Raw genomic sequence first — 20,180 nt, 5'->3', positions numbered from 1 at the left:
CCGTATCCGACATCTTTCTCCCCCCCTAGTGGACCGTGGCCTACCTTGCGATGATCCTCTTCCGTAGGCCGCGGCTCCGCAGTGGATCGTCAGGGTTGAGGACCTTCCGTCGCGCTCCTGTGACGTCGGCGTCTGCTGGGCTCTTTCCAGGACCTTACGCAACGTCCTGACGTGAGGCGGGGCTTCAGTTCTCGCGCGCTTTCGGAGTCCACGCCCCTCTTCTTCCCGCGCGGCGTCTTCAAGATGGCGTCCAACGGCGGGAAAACTCCACGGATGGCGGGAAGATGGCGCCGGATGGCGGGAAAACTTCGCGGATGGCGGGAAGAAGGCAGAAGATGGCGCTGGATGGCGGGAAAACTTCGCGGATGGCGGGAAGAAGGCAGAAGATGGCGCCGGATGGCGGGAATCTTCACCACTGGTAAGTTTGAACAGTCTTTTTCAGGCACGCAGTACCCGGTGGTTGCGGGCACGAAATCCTGCCGACTACGCCAAAAGTTGACGCGCCCCTGGGCCTACTTGGTGTAGCGTTGCGCACGCGGGGACTACCCGGAGCCGGGCCTGTTGGGGGTAGTAGTCTCGTGGCTGTGACCCGGTCCGTGCCCAGGGAGTCAAACTGTGTGGCTTAGTATTAGCAGTAGATGTTGGACGACTACGCCACCCATTGAATGCAGCTATGGAGCTGCCGCTGCAGGGCAGACCGCTGAGGCCGGTGGAAGGATTGTGCAGCGTGGATGGTATAACCCCCAACGGGAGGGGTATGGCCTCAGGGCAGCCGACGTGGATGATGGGGGTAGCAGGAACCACTCAGAGACGATGCGGTGTAGTTCAGGGTCTTTACTGGTGACAAAGATAGACCCTCCCGGAGTACTGGCTAGCGACTGGGGCCTGGTCAGTCCTTGAGCAGATGGGATCTCCCCTGGCCAGGCGGAGTTGTAGGCCTCCCCAACTAATTGTACTCTTCTGGCTACCTTGCTAGAGGCGGGTAAAAGTAGCCCACGTCCCTGAGTGTACCGTGTGGTGCTCACCCGTATGGCCGGTGACTCGGGGCCTTCTAGTGGCTTCCGCTCCACGACGGCGGTGCTGGTCCCACGCGTGTGACCGTGCCTTCGGGTTTCTTGGCCAGAGGACCTGAAATCCCCTGCCGGTCGGTTTCTGCTGCTGGGTAAGGATTAGTCCCCACAGCCTCGGACTCCGGGTCCGGTGGTAACTCTTCAATCAGGGCGAGCTCTTCAGCTGCCAGCCCCTGATTCCTTGTAGCACTGCTCCCACTGAGCTCCTGATCTTTCTTTCCTATAGCTGCTTCTTCTCTTCTTAACTCTACTCTTTCTCTCTAACCCTGCCTCAGCCCCAGTTTTATATAGGGGAAGTTCTTCCCCTCCCAGGACTGGGCAGGAGGTGTGGCATGCAAAGGATTCCTGACCAGGAGACCTCCCACCTGCTCTCAGACGTAATATCTCTATTACTGTGGCAACCAGACCCCTGGGGTGTCACACATGCACATGTCACACTTATTTCCTTACTGATATAGGAATCTGCATCTTTATAACTTAAAGTGCACCTCCTGCTAAAATGGAAACGTCTCGGTGATCCTGACTCCATAACTACTTCCTGCCTTTATTATATGGGACAGGAAGTAGCTGTCTGATACCTTTATTATATGGGACAGGAAGTAGCTGTCTTGCGCCTTTATTATATGGGACAGGAAGTAGCTGTCTGATACCTTTATTATATAAATGAGTGGAGATAAGAAGCTGGGTTGATCCTCTGCGCTGGTCCAGAGACACACAAGGATTAATGATGAACCAAAACTTTCTTTATTCCTTGGCCTACGCGTTTCGTGGCTACACTGCCACTTCCTCAGGGCCCTGAGGCCAAGGAATAAAGAAAGTTTTGATTCATCATTAATCCTTGTGTGTCTCTGGACCAGCGCGGTGGATCAACCCAGCTTCTTATCTCCTCTCATTTGTTTACTGATCAGCGGGGTCTCCTGCAGCGGCCATCTGACAGGTGCTTCACAGTTGGTTGCGACTCACACAACCTCAGAAGGTGAGTCAGACTGATTGTGGGATCTGGTATTTACTTTTATACGGATAAAGCCCTATGTGCGCTGTCTTTCCTATCTTTTGCTACCTTTATTATATGGGACAGGAAGTAGCTGTCTGGTGCCTTTATTATATGGGACAGGAAGTAGCTGTCTGGTGCCTTTATTATATGGGACAGGAAGTAGCTGTCTTGCGCCTTTATTATATGGGACAGGAAGTAGCTGTCTGGTGCCTTTATTATATGGAAAAGGAATTAGCTGTCTGATGCCTTTATTATATGGGACAGGAAGTAGCTGTCTAATGCCTTTATTATATGGGACAGAAAGTAGCTGTCTGGTGCCTTTATTATATGGGACAGGAAGCAGCTGTCTGGTGCCTTTATTATATGGGACAGGAAGTAGCTGTCTGGTGCCTTTATTATATGGGACAGGAAGTAGCTGTCTGGTGCCTTTATTATATGGGACAGGAAGTAGCTGTCTGGCGCCTTTATTATATGGGACAGGAAGTAGCTGTCTTGCACCTTTATTATATGGGACAGGAAGTAGCTGTCTGGTGCCTTTATTATATGGGACAGGAAGTAGCTGTCTGGCGCCTTTATTATATGGGACAGGAAGTAGCTGTCTTGCGCCTTTATTATATGGGACAGGAAGTAGCTGTCTGGTGCCTTTATTATATGGGACAGGAAGTAGCTGTCTGGTGCCTTTATTATATGGAAAAGGAATTAGCTGTCTGATGCCTTTATTATATGGGACAGGAAGTAGCTGTCTGATGCCTTTATTATAAGGGACAGGAAGTAGCTGTCTGGCGCCTTTATTATATGGGACAGGAAGTAGCTGTCTTGCGCCTTTATTATATGGGACAGGAAGTAGCTGTCTTGCGCCTTCATTATATGGGACAGGAAGTAGCTGTCTGGTGCCTTTATTATATGGAAAAGGAAGTAGCTGTCTGACACTGATCGTTGTTAGCCATTAGCCGTTGGTCATTCAGAGAGTCCTTGTCCATCTCTCAGGCAGTCAGTCACTAATCAGAGACTGATGTAAATGCACTTTATGGTAACAATGAACAATGGTGTATTATCCCTCTCTCTCAGGTTCTCATTCACTCCACAGGAACCTCACCCCAAAAGTGTGTCACTTCACACAGCCCCAACGGTCCTATTGCTTTCCACTGAGAATAGGGTGGATTATATGTCATAGAGCCCAGGCCCAATTCTTACAACCGTATGACTTCTATCTCAGCCAACCTCCCTAGTGCTCTGTTCCTCGTTGCTTTCACACTACACCCCGTTTTCAATGGTCCTAGCTTCTCTCTGGCCCTGTTTCTCTCTGGTCCTAGCTTCTCTCTGGCCCTGTTTCTCTCTGGTCCTAGCTTCTCTCTGGCCCTGTTTCTCTCTGGTCCTAGCTTCTCTCTGGCCCTGTTTCTCTCTGGTCCTAGCTTCTCTCTGGCCCTGTTTCTCTCTGGTCCTAGCTTCTCTCTGGCCCTGTTTCTCTCTGGTCCTAGCTTCTCTCTGGTCCTGTTTCTCTCTGGTCCTAGCTTCTCTGTGGTCCTGTTTCTCTCTGGTCCTAGCTTCTCTCTGGCCCTGTTTCTCTCTGGTCCTAGCTTCTCTCTGACCCTGTTTCTCTCTGGTCCTAGCTTCTCTCTGGCCCTGTTTCTCTCTGGTCTTAGCTTCTCTCTGGCCCTGTTTCTCTCTGGTCCTAGTGACGCGCCCCCTGGGCCTGTGTTGTGCAGGGGATACCCAGAGCCGGATCGCTGGGGGTTTGTAGTCCTCGTGGCGATGACCCGGTCTGTGCCCAGGGTGGTCAAATCAGAAGCAGTTTTAGTACTGTGATAATAAATGTCCGACTACGCCACCCGTGGATTGCGGTCAGTGGGGACCGCCGCTGCGCTGCAGACCGCTGAGGCTGATGTTGTAAGCGCAGCCAAGTATGGGATAACTCCCCACGGGAGAAGTATTGCCTCAGGGCAGCTAGTGTGGATGATGGGAGTGATGGTGTGAGCGTCCCAGTACTAATGGTGCTGGTGCGGCGATGAAACACAGAGACGTGTGGTGCAGTTTCCAATGCTTTACTCACAGTTCTCATCCAGGTCACTTGTGCACATGAAGGACCGCCTGAGCCGTGCTGCGTTCACCAGGCAAGGGGCTCGACCAATTCCCAGGCAATTCCAGAGCGTGGCACAGGGCTCCCTTCTCTTCCCTTCTCTGGCCGTCCTCACCAGTGACCCACCTTTGTCCAGCTTCCTCGGGCCTTCTCTTGGGGAAACCTATCTCCGGTTTCCCTGACCCTATGTGGTATGCTTTCCTGGTGGATGTAGTGAGGGGTCGCACCAAGATGTGGTCACAACCTCTGGTCTTTGGCTGAGGAATCTGTTGCCTCCACCAATTTGGGTCCCGATACCCTGCTCTGCCAACCCTTCACCCGCAATCTCCTGGGCCTTTGGGGTTCCTTCTGCCTTCGTGTCTCTGGGCCTTCCTCTGTGTTCCAGTTCCTTGTTTCCTTTCTTACTTCCTTTGCTGTTCCTTCTCTCTCTCTCTCTCGGGCCGCGGCCTCCTGACAAGGCCTGCCCGTGGAGCAGAGCCCATGCAGCAGCTCTGCTCCCTGTCACTTCTCTCAGACTCAACTTCTTCTTCTTTCTCCTGACTGACTGAACTCTAAGATGGTGCCCACCTTATATACCTCCTTCTAACACCCGAGCCCAGGTGACTAGCAACCAATGGGCTCCTACCTATGCCCAGAGACCTACCCCTACCTGCTCCTAGACCACTGGGTTTTCCTCCCCCGCCCCACTCCAGCCAGGGACAGATGCTGTCGTGCCTGCACTTCTGTCTAATGGGAGCACCGTTGAGCTGTCCCTCGGAAATGGGGTGTGTGTGGTGCATGCAGCTTACTGAGTCCTGGTCCACCCTCCATCCTTACCCGGGAGTGGAATATCACACCTCTGGTTTGAGGTGCAATACCCCTGTAGCGGCCGAGCCCTCGGGGTGCTACACTAGCTTCTCTCTGGCCCTGTTTCTCTCTGGTCCTAGCTTCTCTGTACCCTGGCCCTGTTTATTAATTCATTTACGGTATTTACTTTACATACATTGGGGCTCACAATCTACAGTAAATCCCTTATCAGTATGTCCTGTTCACAGGGGTCACACAAAATAATAGAACCTACTAAGCCAAACCTAAAAGTACCAGGTCTCCACTCTAGCACTTCTCTGGAACTGTCATGTGTTACGACCCTCCTTCAGGTTTTAGATCAGCACCACCTAACCCTTCCTGGCTCCCGCCAGGCTGAGATCATCTGCACAGCAGATTCGCCCAGAGCTAACGCCACCCGTACAAGACAATACGTTCAGCCTAATATTTCAATGGCAAACAGAATGCGCAGCATGGCCTCTTCTCTATCAACATAGAGGACACAGAGTTGGGAGGTTCAAAGTGTCACCAGACTATTACGTACAAAAGGAAACAACATATTTAAGATTTTTATAAATATAGTTTTATAACTAAAATCTGCTGTATAAAGATTTTACATAGCTGGGGGAATTGCACTATGACACAGCCTATACAGTAGAATCTGGTTGAGCCATGACACAGCCTATACAGTAGAGTCTGGTTGAGCCATGACACAGCCTATACAGTAGAGTCTGGTTGAGCCATGACACAGCCTATACAGTAGAATGTGGTTGAGCCAAGACCCAGCCTATACAGTAGAGTCTGGTTGAGCCATTATACAACCTATACAATAGAGTCTGGTTGAGCCATGACACAGCCTATACAGTAGAGTCTGATTGAGCCATGACACAGCCTATTCAGTAGAGTCTGGTTGAGCCATGACACAGCCTGTACAGTAGAGTCTGGTTGAGCCATGACACAGCCTATACAGTAGAGTCTGGTTGAGCCATTATACAACCTATACAATAGAGTCTGGTTGAGCCATGACACAGCCTATTCAGTAGAGTCTGGTTGAGCCATGACACAGCCTGTACAGTAGAGTCTGGTTGAGCCATGACACAGCCTATACAGTAGAGTCTGGTTGAGCCATTATACAACCTATACAATAGAGTCTGGTTGAGCCATGACACAGCCTATACAGTAGAGTCTGGTTGAGACATGACACAGCCTATACAGTAGAGTCTGGTTGAGCCATGACACAGCCTATTCAGTAGAGTCTGGTTGAGCCATGACGCAGCCTGTACAGTAGAGTCTGGTTGAGCCATGACACAGCCTATACAGTAGAGTCTGGTTGAGCCATGACACAGCCTATACAGTAGAGTCTGGTTGAGCCATGACACAGCCTATACAGTAGAGTCTGGTTGAGCCATGACACAGCCTATTCAGTAGAGTCTGGTTGAGCCATGACGCAGCCTGTACAGTAGAGTCTGGTTGAGCCATGACACAGCCTATACAGTAGAGTCTGGTTGAGCCATGACACAGCCTATACAGTAGAGTCTGGTTGAGCCATGACACAGCCTATACAGTAGAATGTGGTTGAGCCAAGACCCAGCCTATACAGTAGAGTCTGGTTGAGCCATTATACAACCTATACAATAGAGTCTGGTTGAGCCATGACACAGCCTATACAGTAGAGTCTGATTGAGCCATGACACAGCCTATTCAGTAGAGTCTGGTTGAGCCATGACACAGCCTGTACAGTAGAGTCTGGTTGAGCCATGACACAGCCTATACAGTAGAGTCTGGTTGAGCCATTATACAACCTATACAATAGAGTCTGGTTGAGCCATGACACAGCCTATTCAGTAGAGTCTGGTTGAGCCATGACACAGCCTGTACAGTAGAGTCTGGTTGAGCCATGACACAGCCTATACAGTAGAGTCTGGTTGAGCCATTATACAACCTATACAATAGAGTCTGGTTGAGCCATGACACAGCCTATACAGTAGAGTCTGGTTGAGACATGACACAGCCTATACAGTAGAGTCTGGTTGAGCCATGACACAGCCTATTCAGTAGAGTCTGGTTGAGCCATGACACAGCCTGTACAGTAGAGTCTGGTTGAGCCATGACACAGCCTATACAGTAGAGTCTGGTTGAGCCATGACACCGCCTATACAGTAGAGTCTGGTTGAGCCATGACACAGCCTATACAGTAGAATGTGGTTGCACTGTGACTCAGCCTGTACAGCGATGATCCTGACACTCTGGACTCAGTGGTGCAATGCTCATCACATGTAACAGCTGATACAGCTACTTTGCAATTTGATACTGTTTTGCAACAATTACACATCATGGAGATTGTAAAAATCATATATAAAAAAAGAAGAGTTTTTTTTTGTTTTTAGATGATTACAATGAACGCTGCTGTCATTTTTGATACAACAACAGATGCAGCTTTATATTTAAAGGAGTCCTGGGTTGTGACAAGCTGATCACAGGGTATCCCAGTGCTAGATATAGTTGTATATAAAACGTTCAGTGTATTTAAACATCCAGAGGTGCACAAAACAGGAGATGTTGGCCAGGCATCGCTTACATGTTTCCAGCTTAGCTCAGCTCTTGGAAGGCTCAGTCTTCTACCACTATATGTATCATATGGACACCGAGCAGGGAATTACTACTACTAACAAGAGAGTCGTCTTCTTTCTTTTTTTAATATGATCCCAGTGCTAGGACCTTCCCACACCTTCCAGCCATTACCTGTAATCAGCTAGGAATCTGCCAGCAAGTGTTCAGTTTCTCTGCATTACCTCCATAGGCTGAGTCCTCCGGAGTAAAAGGCGCTCTTTGTAACCACACTACATTCTGACTAATAGATGATCCATTACCTCAGAATTTCCTAAAAAAAAAATTCAAAACTGAGTTTTGTAATCAAGATAACTCCCTTAAATTCAGATAAGACGACCGATGTTTAAAATAGTACAGCCCGGTACAGCGAGTTCATATGGACGATGTATGACGGCACTGATACTAAGTGGGATCGCAAAGAAGCACTGTATTATTTATCTGGGTGCTACATTCCAATATTTATCAGAACACTGTGCGGAACTGGGCATTCTGGGACTGCGATATTTATCATATTTGGAATCATTCCAATGTTTTATTTATCCCAGAATAGTGAGTGCAGCTCTGGAGTATAATACAGGATGTAACTCAGGATCAGTAATGTAATGTATGTACCCAGGGATTCCACCTGCAGAATAGTGCATTATATGGACTGGTTGTGATGTGCCCAGGGGATGGGGACAACTCGGCGCCCGGGCCTTGTTGTTGCCTGATCTTGGGGGATGTCACGGTGGTCGGCTCCCGGGCCCGTACCCTGGTGAGGATGACCATCGCTGCGACAGTCCTCTGAGGCCGGTGTTTAGGCAGCTTAGTTGGTACGACTCCCCACAGGTGGAGCGGGGCCTCAGGGCAGTGTAGGTGAAGGGATGCAGGACAGAGGGGACCCAGCCAGGTCAGAGGAAGAATAGGCACACACACAACAGTTCACTTCAGTACCTTTACTGGTGGTGTTTCTGGCATGGTCCAGGGTACTTCAGGGTGAACGGTGCATATCAGGACTCTCCCCAGTGAGCGGGTGTGGGGCCTCCTGTTCCTTGCCTTTCCTTGATAAGTTTATGACCTGCCTGGAGCTAGGCCTAACTTGGTCTCTGTCTTGCACCTGCTGACCTGGTGGTAGGGCCTTCTGTTGGAGATCACACTCCCTGGTCTCTTGGGCCTCCGTGACTCCTGACCCTGATACGTAATCAGCTTTTGGTGTTCCTGGGACATATAGTTCGCCAGGGGTTCCGGTTGTTTCTGCTGGATATAAGGAATCCCTGCAGACGCGGACCTGGTGTCCGGTAAATGGTTTTGGGGTGAGCTGGTTAAGCTCCTCTGCCCCCTATGTTGCTTGCTTACTCCACTCGCCTTTGGCCACGCTCAGGGCCCTCACTAGGCTTCACACGGGCAGTAGGCCTCGCAACTCTTCACCGCTCTTTTGGCGTCGGCACGCCCTAGGCTCACTAACTCGAGCTCTCTGAGTCTGGACTGAACTGACTGAGCTCCACTGCAGGCTAGCTTCTGCAGGAGCTCCTCTCAACAGACTGCCTGAAACTAAGACTCAGACTTCACTAAGACTCAGACTTCACTGAGCTGCCTGGCTCCACCTTCCCTTTATATATCCATAATGGGCTCCCTCTGCTGGTCTGAGGTGGAAGGTGGAGGTGTGTGAATGCTATGAGGGCCTCTTGTGGAGAAGTCCGTCCATGCACCCCTCTGGGATCTGTGGCACCAAAGCGCAGCAGGGCTCCACAGTTGTTTTGTTCCATTTTTGTGCTGTTCTACCTTTTTGCACCTGGAAGAGGCTATTTGATTTGTTAACCCTGATGGTTTATGCATTTTTAATCGCCTGTTTGTTTTGAACCAACAAACTGAATGCTGTGTGTGAACCAGCGTCTACCACAGAGCTGATCTCTTACAGAGCACACAATGAATCAATGTTTTATCTTTTATATTTTTTTGGTTGTCCCGTTCTAAGGTCATAACAAAATAAAAATGCTGCTTAATTTGCATTTTGTCTCTGGAGTTTATATTCACCTATGTGAACACTGCGGCGCTTCACTAACCACTGTAAAATGATGAAGGTAAAGGAACAGTCTCTAAACCTTGTGTTTTCTCTCGTTTCTGTACATTTAGATATAATATTTTGCTCTCTGTTATCTGCCAGGTCAGATTGAAGTACTGCTGTAGAATATTTCTGTGGGATATATGACAGGAAATATTGGAAGTTGCCGGCCTTTCTAGATCATTACTTTATGTCATCTATGCGGGACTGGCAGTTTCTTGCATACATTTATTTTTTTCAGACATCTTATATTAGATTTAGTCGCTGGTTTATGGTCTACTAGCAACTCCTCACATTAAATAGGAAAAACAGGAATAGAAAAATGCTCAAATTTTCTCGTTCCAAGACGCCTGTAATAATTAACACCAAGTACATGAGAACTTTCCACAGAACTAAGTCATCTGTTGTGATCAGGAGTTATGAAATGTGGTGATATATAGAAGATTGCACCATAGTGGAGCCCGTGCTGTGTGGTCAAGCAGTTACATTGTGACTTGTGGGACTGGTCAAAGAGTGGGAAGGATTTGGGCTTGAAGGCTGAATCTGTCCCTTTATCCTGCAGAACTGGTAAAACAAGTCCATTGTGAATTTCACTTCATGATTTGAGTTACTTAGAAGCAAAGTTTATGTTACAATTTGTCAGCAGTTTCCAGTTCTGTGAATGCAGCCAGCAGTGCAAAGAATGGAGTTCCTCATTCTGGATGTAATTTTGTGTTCAGAATCATATTGTTACATAGAAATACACTTTCACCTCCAGCCTGTGTCAAATATTTGATATGTGTTTAGGAAATCAAGAGAATGCCAAGAGTGTGCAAAGCAGTCATCAAAGCAAAAGGTGGCTACTTTGAAGAACCTAGAATATAAGACATATTTTCAGTAGTTTCACACTTTTTTGTTAAGTATATAATTCCACATGTGTTAATTCATAGTTTTGATGCCTTCAGTGTGAATGTACAATTTTCATAGTCATGAAAATACAGAAAAATCTTTAAATGAGAAGGTGTGTCCAAACTTTTGGTCTGTACTGTACATCTAATTAAAAAGAAACGTAATTACAATAGCCGCAGAATCCTCCATTCTTTACACTGCTGGCTGCATTCAGACAACTGGAAAATCGTGCAAAATAGAAACAAACCTTTGTGCATACGGCCATGTACTTCTCACACGTTTATTCATTATATACTCATACTTGATAACTTTTACAGGCACTTTCCAAGAAGTTTAATTCTTTATGCAATCAAAAATGTTCACCCAGAGGCATGCCCCCTTTTTTTTTTGGAAGGTCACGCCACCCTCAACACCAATTCCTGACCCCTGCACGCCCTTTTTTCCTTACCCTTAAATTCCGGCATTGCATACAAGAAAGATTGTGGAAGTACAGGTTTCCTGAAGTTTTTCTAAATCTTCTGGGTCTCAAGCTGGTCTTCTATTTTTTTTTTTTTTGTGAGCCTCATAGACATTTCGAGAGAGTTGGCAAGTGTGCCGTACCGAATACAAAAATCACCAGCTCCTATATTACAGAGAGTCTCCACTAGCAACATTGTATTGCAAATGCATATATGTTCTTGGATGCAGTCGTGGAAACCTCCATTCTTTACACTGCTGCCTGCTTGTGGTCATGCACAGTAGGTATAATAGACTATGCTCAGACCTCTCTAGAGGGGTCAGAATTGAGACAGTAGTAGACATGTTACATTTTTCCTTCCCAACTCTTTCAGATATTAGACAATTGATGAAATAACAATCCCTGGACACATTGTGACCATTTGTGTCGTTCCCTTCAGCTGCAGGCATGACCTGACATATTGGACAGTGGGGAATAGTATATTCTGGTGGGGAACCTATTAAGCTAAAGGGGGCAATTTGAATAGTATTTTGGGGAGTTGATACTTTAGCTGTTTCCTTATGTTATCTAAAGAATGAAGCTACACAGTTAGCTATAAGCACAGTTCTTCTTTAACATTTGGGACAAAGTTGGGGCACCTGATAACAGAGGAAAACCTACTTGATCCTTCTCACCTGATATTCCCAAATACACAATGATACAGTATTATAAACTGAGATTTCTGATCTGTTTCTTCAGATTCACCAAGGAATCGAGGATATGGAGCCATCGAAAGATACAGTAATGAAGAAGGATCCACTTATCTGGATGAGAAGATATCTATACCATCCACAGGGAGGGTGAGTTATGAATCTGATCATGGCCGTCTAATCACCGTCCTAAAATCAAGTATCTGATAGTCCTGCACTGATGTCGGGTTAAAGGAATTTTACAGATTTTATTTAGAAATTGAATTAAAATGTATTTATTTATCATAATAAAAAAAATGATAACTAGGGGTATGGTAAGTAATTCTGGGGCGGCCTCCCTCCAATGTGAACTAACAAAAGGATATTATGTTTATGAAACTCTGAATAAAACTATTAACCTCTCCATGTGACTCTGCTGCCTATAAAGAATCATTATAACACAGGCCAGCCTTGTTCCCGAAATCCCAGAAAAACATTTCACATTCAAAAGATTCATTTCCATACCAAAAAGTAATTATTTTTGCTGGCGACTGTCTGAAGACACAAATTAGGGATCATTTAAATACAAAGGGCAGGCGGGAGCACAAATGTATCTTTTTAGCCATTTCCCATTATTTCTTGTGGTGGATTTTGGAAAAGAAACAACAATTTCCTTTAAAGCACCACTCCAGCAGTTTGGGTTTTTTTCAGCGCTGGAGTGGCGCTTTAAATCTAAGCTCCCTGCCCTCAGTCATATACTCACCCTCCGGCATCTTCACAGTTTTTTCGGTGCTGCTCTGGTCCCCCTGCACCATCTTGTGAGCGCAACTTCTGATTGGCCGGAAGTCAGAAGCTACGTCACAAGAGCGCAATGCAAGTCTATGAGAGCTAGATCGAGGGTCTCATAGACTTGTATTGAAAAGTGACCTCCGCGCTGCGGAGTAGGAGACAGGGGGCAGGGGATATACATTTAAAGCACTATTCTACTGGGGCAATAAAAAAAAAACCCACTGGAGTGGTGCTTTACACTTTCTAATTTTTGTCCTAAATGTACTCTCTGGAAATGCTCTTTAACTATGTTATATCCTACTGGGGTTCACAAAGGTAATAAAGGTGTCGGCTCCTAATCTCTGATCTAAACCTAATGGATAGGACGTAAACCAAAGTTATTAACTTCGACATGTAAATGAGATGTAGAAAAGTCAAGATTTTTTTGTAAAAAATGTAACAATAACACACATTTTTCCATATGATGATTTAGTGGTTAGTAGTGTTGAGCGAGCACTAAAATGCTCGGGTGCTCGAAGCTCGGGCCGAGCTCACCGTGATACTCCGATGCTCGACCCGAGCAACGAGCCCAATGTTAATCTATGGGAGACCCGAGCATTTTTGCGCCCCCCCGGCAGTCTGTAGAAAGCCTAAAAAGTGCCCAAAACGATAGTGACAGTGCTCAAAAGACATGGGGGCAGCATGGGGATCGCCCCTGGAAGCATTTCTGACCCCCAAGTCACTGCTGTCAACAACGTGGTCAGAGGTATTAAGCCACTTTTAAGGGCTCACAATAAGACGTTCAAAAACTAAACTGAAACGGTTTTCCTGTGAAATATGTTAAGGAACTTCCTTTCCAGGGTAAAGACTTGGGTATAAGGTAAAATAAATAACCAAAAACAAAAATACTCCTCCACATCTTGGGCTATGTTCAGAAGTAGGATTTTTCATGCGTTTTTGCACTTTTGTATTGCTTTCAACCGTGACAAATGCATTCACCGGGAAATGTCATTTTAACATTTTACAACCTTATCTGGCCATGTGATGTGTGACACATCATCAGACACATGCATACAGTGCTGAAAAGACATGGGAACAGCATGGGGAAGACCCCTGGAAGCATCTCTGACTCCCAGGTCACTGCCTAAAAGTGTGCCCATCAGAAGTGATCCTTGCCGCATCAGAAGATGCAGACTTGCAACTATCCCCGTGCAAGTCCTTGTCCCAGGGCAGTGTTCAATTGTACCTCCCCCATTCCTTGCAATGCAAGCGCAAATATGCAGCCAACCACCCAACCACCCGCAGGCTGCAATACCATACTGCTAGCTTTCACTTGAAATGGGGCCTTTTAGTTTGGAGGAGGCCGAAGCTGGCCACTACCTCATGGCTGCTTCGGCAGCGAGGTATCCATACTCAGTCCCCAGCCGCCCAGCGGCCGGGTGTCCACACTCGGTCCCCAGCTGCCAAGGGGCGGCCGGGTGTCCATACTCGGTCCCCAGCCGCCCCGTGGCCAGGTGTCCACACACGGTCCCCAGCCGCCCCTATTTCTCCTGTCAACTTTCCACACGCTTTTCTTAGCCTGGCCTGCTTTAGGGCAGCATTGGACGAGCCCACCAGAGAACCAGACTCCTCTTGTGGGCCCTGGCTTCTCTATCAGGGGAGTTGAGAGTGCCAAGGTGAGGAGAATGATGATGATGATAGAAGTTAGCATCTGCTTTGTTTTCTTGGAATGCAAGCGCATGTATGTAGTAGCAGCTAGGCCTGAGGTGGTCAGCGTTTTGGCGCATATCCTACCTCCTCCGAGGATTGCTGGATGTTTTCCTGCTACTATCCCAGTTCTATGACTCCCGTTAAAACAAAGCTTCAGGTGATAAATGATGGATGAGGTAGTGGCAAAGGAGAAAGAGCAGGAGGAACAGGGACCATTCACATCAATATCAGGCCAGTCAACCACACATGTCTTGTAGGATATGTTTCTGAACCAAAAGGAGCGGTTCGGCTACACAGTTATAGGGCATACAGTGAGTGCAATGCCTACCAAAAATTTCGAGGCACTCCAATGCCCCTTGGAAGTGACATGGAGGTCAGAGGGCCTTAACTAAACCATTTTTTCCATTTATAGCAACTGGGTCTCCTGTGCACTGTTGGCCTAAGCAGTGAATGGAAGGCTTTCCAAAAATTATGAGGAACTGCAATGCCCCTTGAAACAGACGTGGATTACAGCGTACTAAAAACCTTCTACCCATTATTGGGGAGTGGGTCTCCCTTAGTGTTCGCCTATGCATTGAAAAGCAAAAGCTGACTAAAATTAGGAGGAAATGCAAGGCCCGTTGGAAGAGTCGTGGAGGTCGCAGTAGCTTAACAAGACGGTTTTAATGCCCCTTGGGAAAATGGTGGAGGTCACAGTAGCTTAACAAGACGGTTTGAATGCCCCTTGGAAAAGTGGTGGAGGTCGCAGTAGCTTAACAAGGCCCCTTACAAGAGCCATACAGTACAGCATCTTAAAAACATTATCCCCATTATTGGGGAGTGGGTCTCCCATAGTCTTTGCTTATGCCTTCCAAGCAAAAGCTGCCAAAAATTAGGAAGGAGGAACTTGCAATGCCCCTTTCAAGAGCCATGCAGTACAGCATATTACAAACATTATTCCCATTATTGGGGAGTGGGTCTCCCATAGTCTTTGCTTATGCCTTCCAAGCAAAAGCTGCCAAAAATGAGGAAGGAGAAACTTGGAATGCATCTTGCAAGAGCCATGCAGTACAGCATATTACAAACATTATTCCCATTATTGGGGAGTGGGTGTCCCATAGTCTTTGCTTATACCTTCCAAGCAAAAGCTGACAAAAATAAGGACGGAGAAACTTGCTATACCCCTTACAAGAGCCATGCAGTACAGCATATTCCAAACATTATTCCCATTATTGGGGAGTGGGTCTCCCATAGTCTTTGCTTATACCTTCCAAGCAAAAGCTGACAAAAATAAGGACGGAGGAAATTTCAATAATGGCAACACGGACCACGGTCACCCTGGTGGTATAGTAGTGGTGGAGGCTGAGGATAAGGAGAAGAACATAAAACATCCGAAATGAGGAAGAGTATACCCATGTGTGGGTGTGAAGCGGTGCATGTGAATACACCTACCGAAATAACACAGTGGATTTGACGTTATGTTACTCTGCTGCCATTTGGTGGTGATGAGAAGTCTGGCCCAATCCAGCCCTTGTTCATTTTGATAAAGGTCAGCTTGTCAGCATTGTCAGTTGACAGGCGAGTGCGTTTATCAGTTATAATTCCCCCAGCGGTGCTAAAAACACGCTCTGATAACACGCTAGCGGCAGGGCAGGCCAGGACCTCCAAGGCGTACAGAGCAAGTGTCCAGCTTGGATACCCAATAATTAAAAGGCACAGAGGAATCACGGAGGATGCTGGTACGGTCAGCAAGGTACTCCCTCACCATCTTTTGAAACTTTCCACTCCTTGTGAGAGTACCCCACGCCTCAGGGTCTGTCCGAAGGGAGGGTCTGAGAAAACTGTCCCAGAATGTTGACAGTGTTCCCCTGCCTCTGCTGGATTGGAGTTGCGTCTCTCTCGCCTGTACGCCTTGGTTGGGCAACGAACTGTGACCTCTGCCGCTAGCGTTTTCAGATGGGAATTTTTTTAACAGTTCTGCAGCAAGGGCCTTCTGGTACAGCCCCATTTTTGTAGACCTCTCCACCTCAGGAATAAGAGAGTGAAAGTTCTCCTTGTAGCGGGGGTCTGCAAGTGTCACCAACCAGTAACGACTATCACCCAACATTTTGACAACACGAGGGTCACGATTAAGGCAGCGTAACATAAAGTCAGCCATGCGTGCCAGACTGGTAACGGGCAAGACTTCCGTGTCCTCACCAAGATGACGACTGACCATGCTCTCCTCCTCCTCCTCCCCCCTGTCCTCTGGCCACCCACTGAACCGACGGTATGACAGTTGTACAGGTACTACCGTGTAGAGCGCATGATACAAGCTCCTGTTCTTCCTCCTCCTCCTCCTCTCCCTCATTGTCCCCCAATGCACGTTGGGATGAGATGAGGCTGGGCTGTGTGTAATCACCCGCTATGGCTTCTTGATCCATCTCATCATACTCTGGCTGCAATGCCTCCTCTTTAATTCTCTGCAGAGAGCGTTGCAAAAGACAGACAAGTGGAATGCTGACGCTAATGATGGCGTCATCGCCACTCACCATCTTGGTGGACTCCTCAAAGTTTGTCAGGATGGTACATATGTCAGACATCCAGGTCCACTCCTGAGGTCTTATGTGTGGAGTCTGACCTGAATATCGACGGCCTTGTTGCAGCTGGTACTCCACAACTGCTCTCTTCTGCTCACAAATCCTTTGCAACATGTGGAGGATAGAGTTCCAACGTGTGGGGACATCACACACCAGTCGGTGTGCGGGAAGCTGCAAACGCTGCTGAAACACAGCAAGGGCGGCGGAAGCGGTAGCGGACTTGCGAAAATGAGCTGACAGGCGGCGTACTTTGACGAGCAGATCTGGTAACTCGGGGTACGATTTAAGAAACCGCTGAACCACGAGGTTAAGCACATGAGCCAAGCATGGTAGGTGTGTGATCTTACCTCGCCTCAGAGCCGCCACCAGGTTACGGCCATTGTCACACACGACCATGCCTGGATGTAGGTTCAGCGCGCTCAGCCGCAGATCTGCCTGCTCTTTCACAGATGTCCACAACTCACAAGCAGTTTGAGGTTTATCACCTAAGCTTATGAGTTTCAGCACAGCCTGTTGCCGCTTGGCGGAGGCAGTACTGCAGTGCTTCCAGCTTGTAACTGATGTGGTGATATCTGAGATGGAGGCTCAACATGAGGAGGAGGAGGATGATGCGCAGGAGCTGTACACTGTGGGGGCAACTCTGACTGACATAGGGCCCGCAATCCTCGGTGTGGGGAGGTTATGTTCCGTCCCAAGGTCCGACTGGATCCCGGCTTCCACTATGTTTACCCAGTGTGCCGTCAGAGAGATGTACCGTCCCTGGCCACAAGCACTTGTCCACGTGTCCATTGTCAGGTGGACTCTCCCAGTAACTGCGTTGTTGAGGGCACGGCAGATGTTTTGGGACACATGCTTGTGTAGTGCGGGGTTGGCACACCGGGCAAAATAGTGTCGGCTGGGGACCGAGTACCGAGGGACAGCCACCGCCATAAGGTTGCGGAAGGATTCCGTCTCCACCAGCCTAAAAGGCAGCATTTCCAACGCAAGCAGTCGTGAAATGTGCGAACTTAGGACTGTGGCCTGTGGGGAGTTGGCTGCGAATTTTCGCTTTCGTTCAAAGGTCTGGGATATGGACAATCGAACGCTGCGGTGGGACGTGGACGTTGATGCTGTTTCTTGAGAAACTGCCATAACAAGTGAAGACTGAGAGGAGGGGGCATCTTCGCATGCAGTATGGGCAGGGGATTGCCTTGCACGCACAACAGGGGGTTCTATTGCATGCACAACAGCGGAAGAAGCAGTGGTGACACCCGCTGACACTGGTCGTGGACCCTGGGGTTCACACCACAAAGTCGGGTGCTTTGCTGCCATGTGCCTGATCATGCTGGTGGTGGTCAGGCTGGTAGTTTTGTCACCCCTGCTGATGCTGGCATGGCAGGTGGTACAAATGGCCTTTTTGGGGTTATCAGCAGAGTCTTTAAAAAAATTCCAGACTCTGGAAGACCTACAGGTTGTACTGGCAACGTCCCTCATGTTGGTGTTACGGGGACGATTGCCTGCCTTCTGTCTGCGTCCACCACACTGCTTCTTCCTACCTGTTGGGGTGCTCTGCCTCCCTCCCCTGTGTGCTGCTGGCCTCACTCTGCATGTCCTCCTGCCAGGTTGGGTCAGTTACTAGATCATCAACCACTTCCTCCTCTTCCACTTGCGCACCACGATCCTCCTCCTCACTTCCTGGCATTTGTGTCTCGTCATCGTCCACCTCTTGTGACAAATTGCCAGCGTCGACTTCCTGTGGCCGTGGCTGTTCAAATATTTGGCTATCGCTACATGGGATCTCCTCTTCCACCACTTCAAGCATATCAGGCGAGGGGCCCAAATATGGAAATGTATCAGTGAACAGCTCTTCAGAGTGTCCAAGTGTGGGACCAGTTGCTGTCTGACGACACTCGGCATGGTGGGAGGAAGGAGCATCAGGGTGAGGAGGAGTATGCGGTCGAGACTCACGGCTACTATAACTTGACCGTGTGGAAGACAGACCAGAGGTGGTGGTGCCCAGGTGACTCGAAGTATTATCTGCTATCCAATTAATAACCTGTTCACACTGATCAGTTCGCAATACTGGTGTTGTAGTGTGCTTCCCTAGTAATTCGGTCAAGAAGTGGGAGCAAGAAGATGTGGCTGTTGGTTGTGGCACATTTTCACCTTGGCCACGGCGCCGTCCTCTGCATGCACCATCACCAGAACGTCCAGTTCCACGTCCCTTGCCACGCGCCTTTCCCATTGTAAAGGAAGTAAAATAGCTTACACTCGCACTATCAATGGAAAAAGGGTAATAAAAAGTAGATTAGTACCGTGGAAGAGGAAAACCACAGTTCTATTTCTTTGGCCTACACCTGACTCTTTTAAACAATCTGAACAATCGGGGAGAAACTATTACTGTTTTTCTTTACGGAAAAAATACCAAAAGCTGAATAATAGAGATTTTTTACCGTGGAATGGCAAAACCACAGTTATTTTTTACTGTGGTATAGAAGACAATTTTAAATAGATATATTTGCGGCTGAACAGTGAGCGACACACTCAAACTGTTTTTTTTTAGGTAAAAATGGCCCAAAAGTGGATAATACAGAGATTTGAACCGTGGAACTGCAAAAGCACACTTCTATTTCTCTGGCCTACACCAGACTCTTTTAAAAAAATATATTTGTGTCTGAACTGTCACAGACACACTTTTTTTTTTTTTTTGTGGGGGGGGGGGGGGGGGCCGACACCAAAAGGTTAATAAGACGGGTATTTGTACAGTGTGAAGGAGGAAAAAAAAAGAGGATTTAGATGAAAAAAAAGGATTTTTTCTGGCCCCCGAGACCTGGAGCTAAGTCCAGCAATTTCAGAAACAGGAGCACACAGGACTGTAATGCAGCGTTTGCTGGTATAACCACTGCGTCTCCTATACAGCCTGCCTGCCTGATATCTGGGATGGATATTAGTCCTGAGAAGGACTGTTCGTTTGATCTGGCAGCCTTTACAGACCCTACACTAACTATTTCGCAGTATATATCTCTCCCTAAATCAGCAGCTCTCCCTACACTGTCTGATCCGGAGCGACTGTGTCCAAGATGGCGGCGCCCGGTTTTAAATACTCGAGGTGACGCTGTGCGGCCAGCCAATCACTGTAATGCCCACAACCAACATGGCTGCGGCATTACAGTGACTGGCTGGCAATCCCTGCATGTTCATTGGCTCTGTAAAGAGCGCCAAACATGCAGGGCGGAGACCCGAGCTCCCGCCCGAGTAACCCGGAAATGCTCGGCGCTCGCCGAACATCCCGAGTAGCGTGATGCTCGGGCGAGTACCGAGCAGTGTCGAGCATGCTCGCTCAACACTAGTGGTTACTAATACTGAGTCTGGTTATATTCCTGGTGGTCTAGAGAAGTTTAGGGTATAATATTGATTATGGCAGTAAAGGGGTTATTATTGTTATTGGTGGTGGTCTAGGATGCCTTATAAGTGGATACCAAATTACCTTAGTGTTCTGATTTTGTTATAGGCAAATACAAAATGGTCCCGATGCACAACTAATATGTCTGGTGGT

General features: G+C 47.9%; 1 protein-coding gene across 1 annotated transcript in view; it reads left to right on the top strand.

Moving 5' to 3' along the window:
• SLC11A1 (solute carrier family 11 member 1) overlaps positions 1-20,180 on the top strand; it is a 191,939-nt gene that overhangs the window by 11,310 nt on the left and 160,449 nt on the right. Inside the window, exon 2 of the mRNA XM_073647412.1 lies at positions 11,680-11,780. Coding sequence (XP_073503513.1) covers positions 11,680-11,780 — 101 coding nt within the window. The remainder of the gene's footprint in view (positions 1-11,679; positions 11,781-20,180) is intronic.

The sequence above is a fragment of the Phyllobates terribilis genome, unplaced genomic scaffold (assembly GCF_046119375.1).
Source record: "Phyllobates terribilis strain yellow unplaced genomic scaffold, ASM4611937v1 Scaffold_9__5_contigs__length_417890890, whole genome shotgun sequence".
Taxonomy (NCBI): Eukaryota; Metazoa; Chordata; class Amphibia; order Anura; family Dendrobatidae; genus Phyllobates; species Phyllobates terribilis.
Note: the sequence above shows the minus strand (reverse complement) of the source record. Positions and strands in the feature narration are given on the sequence as shown.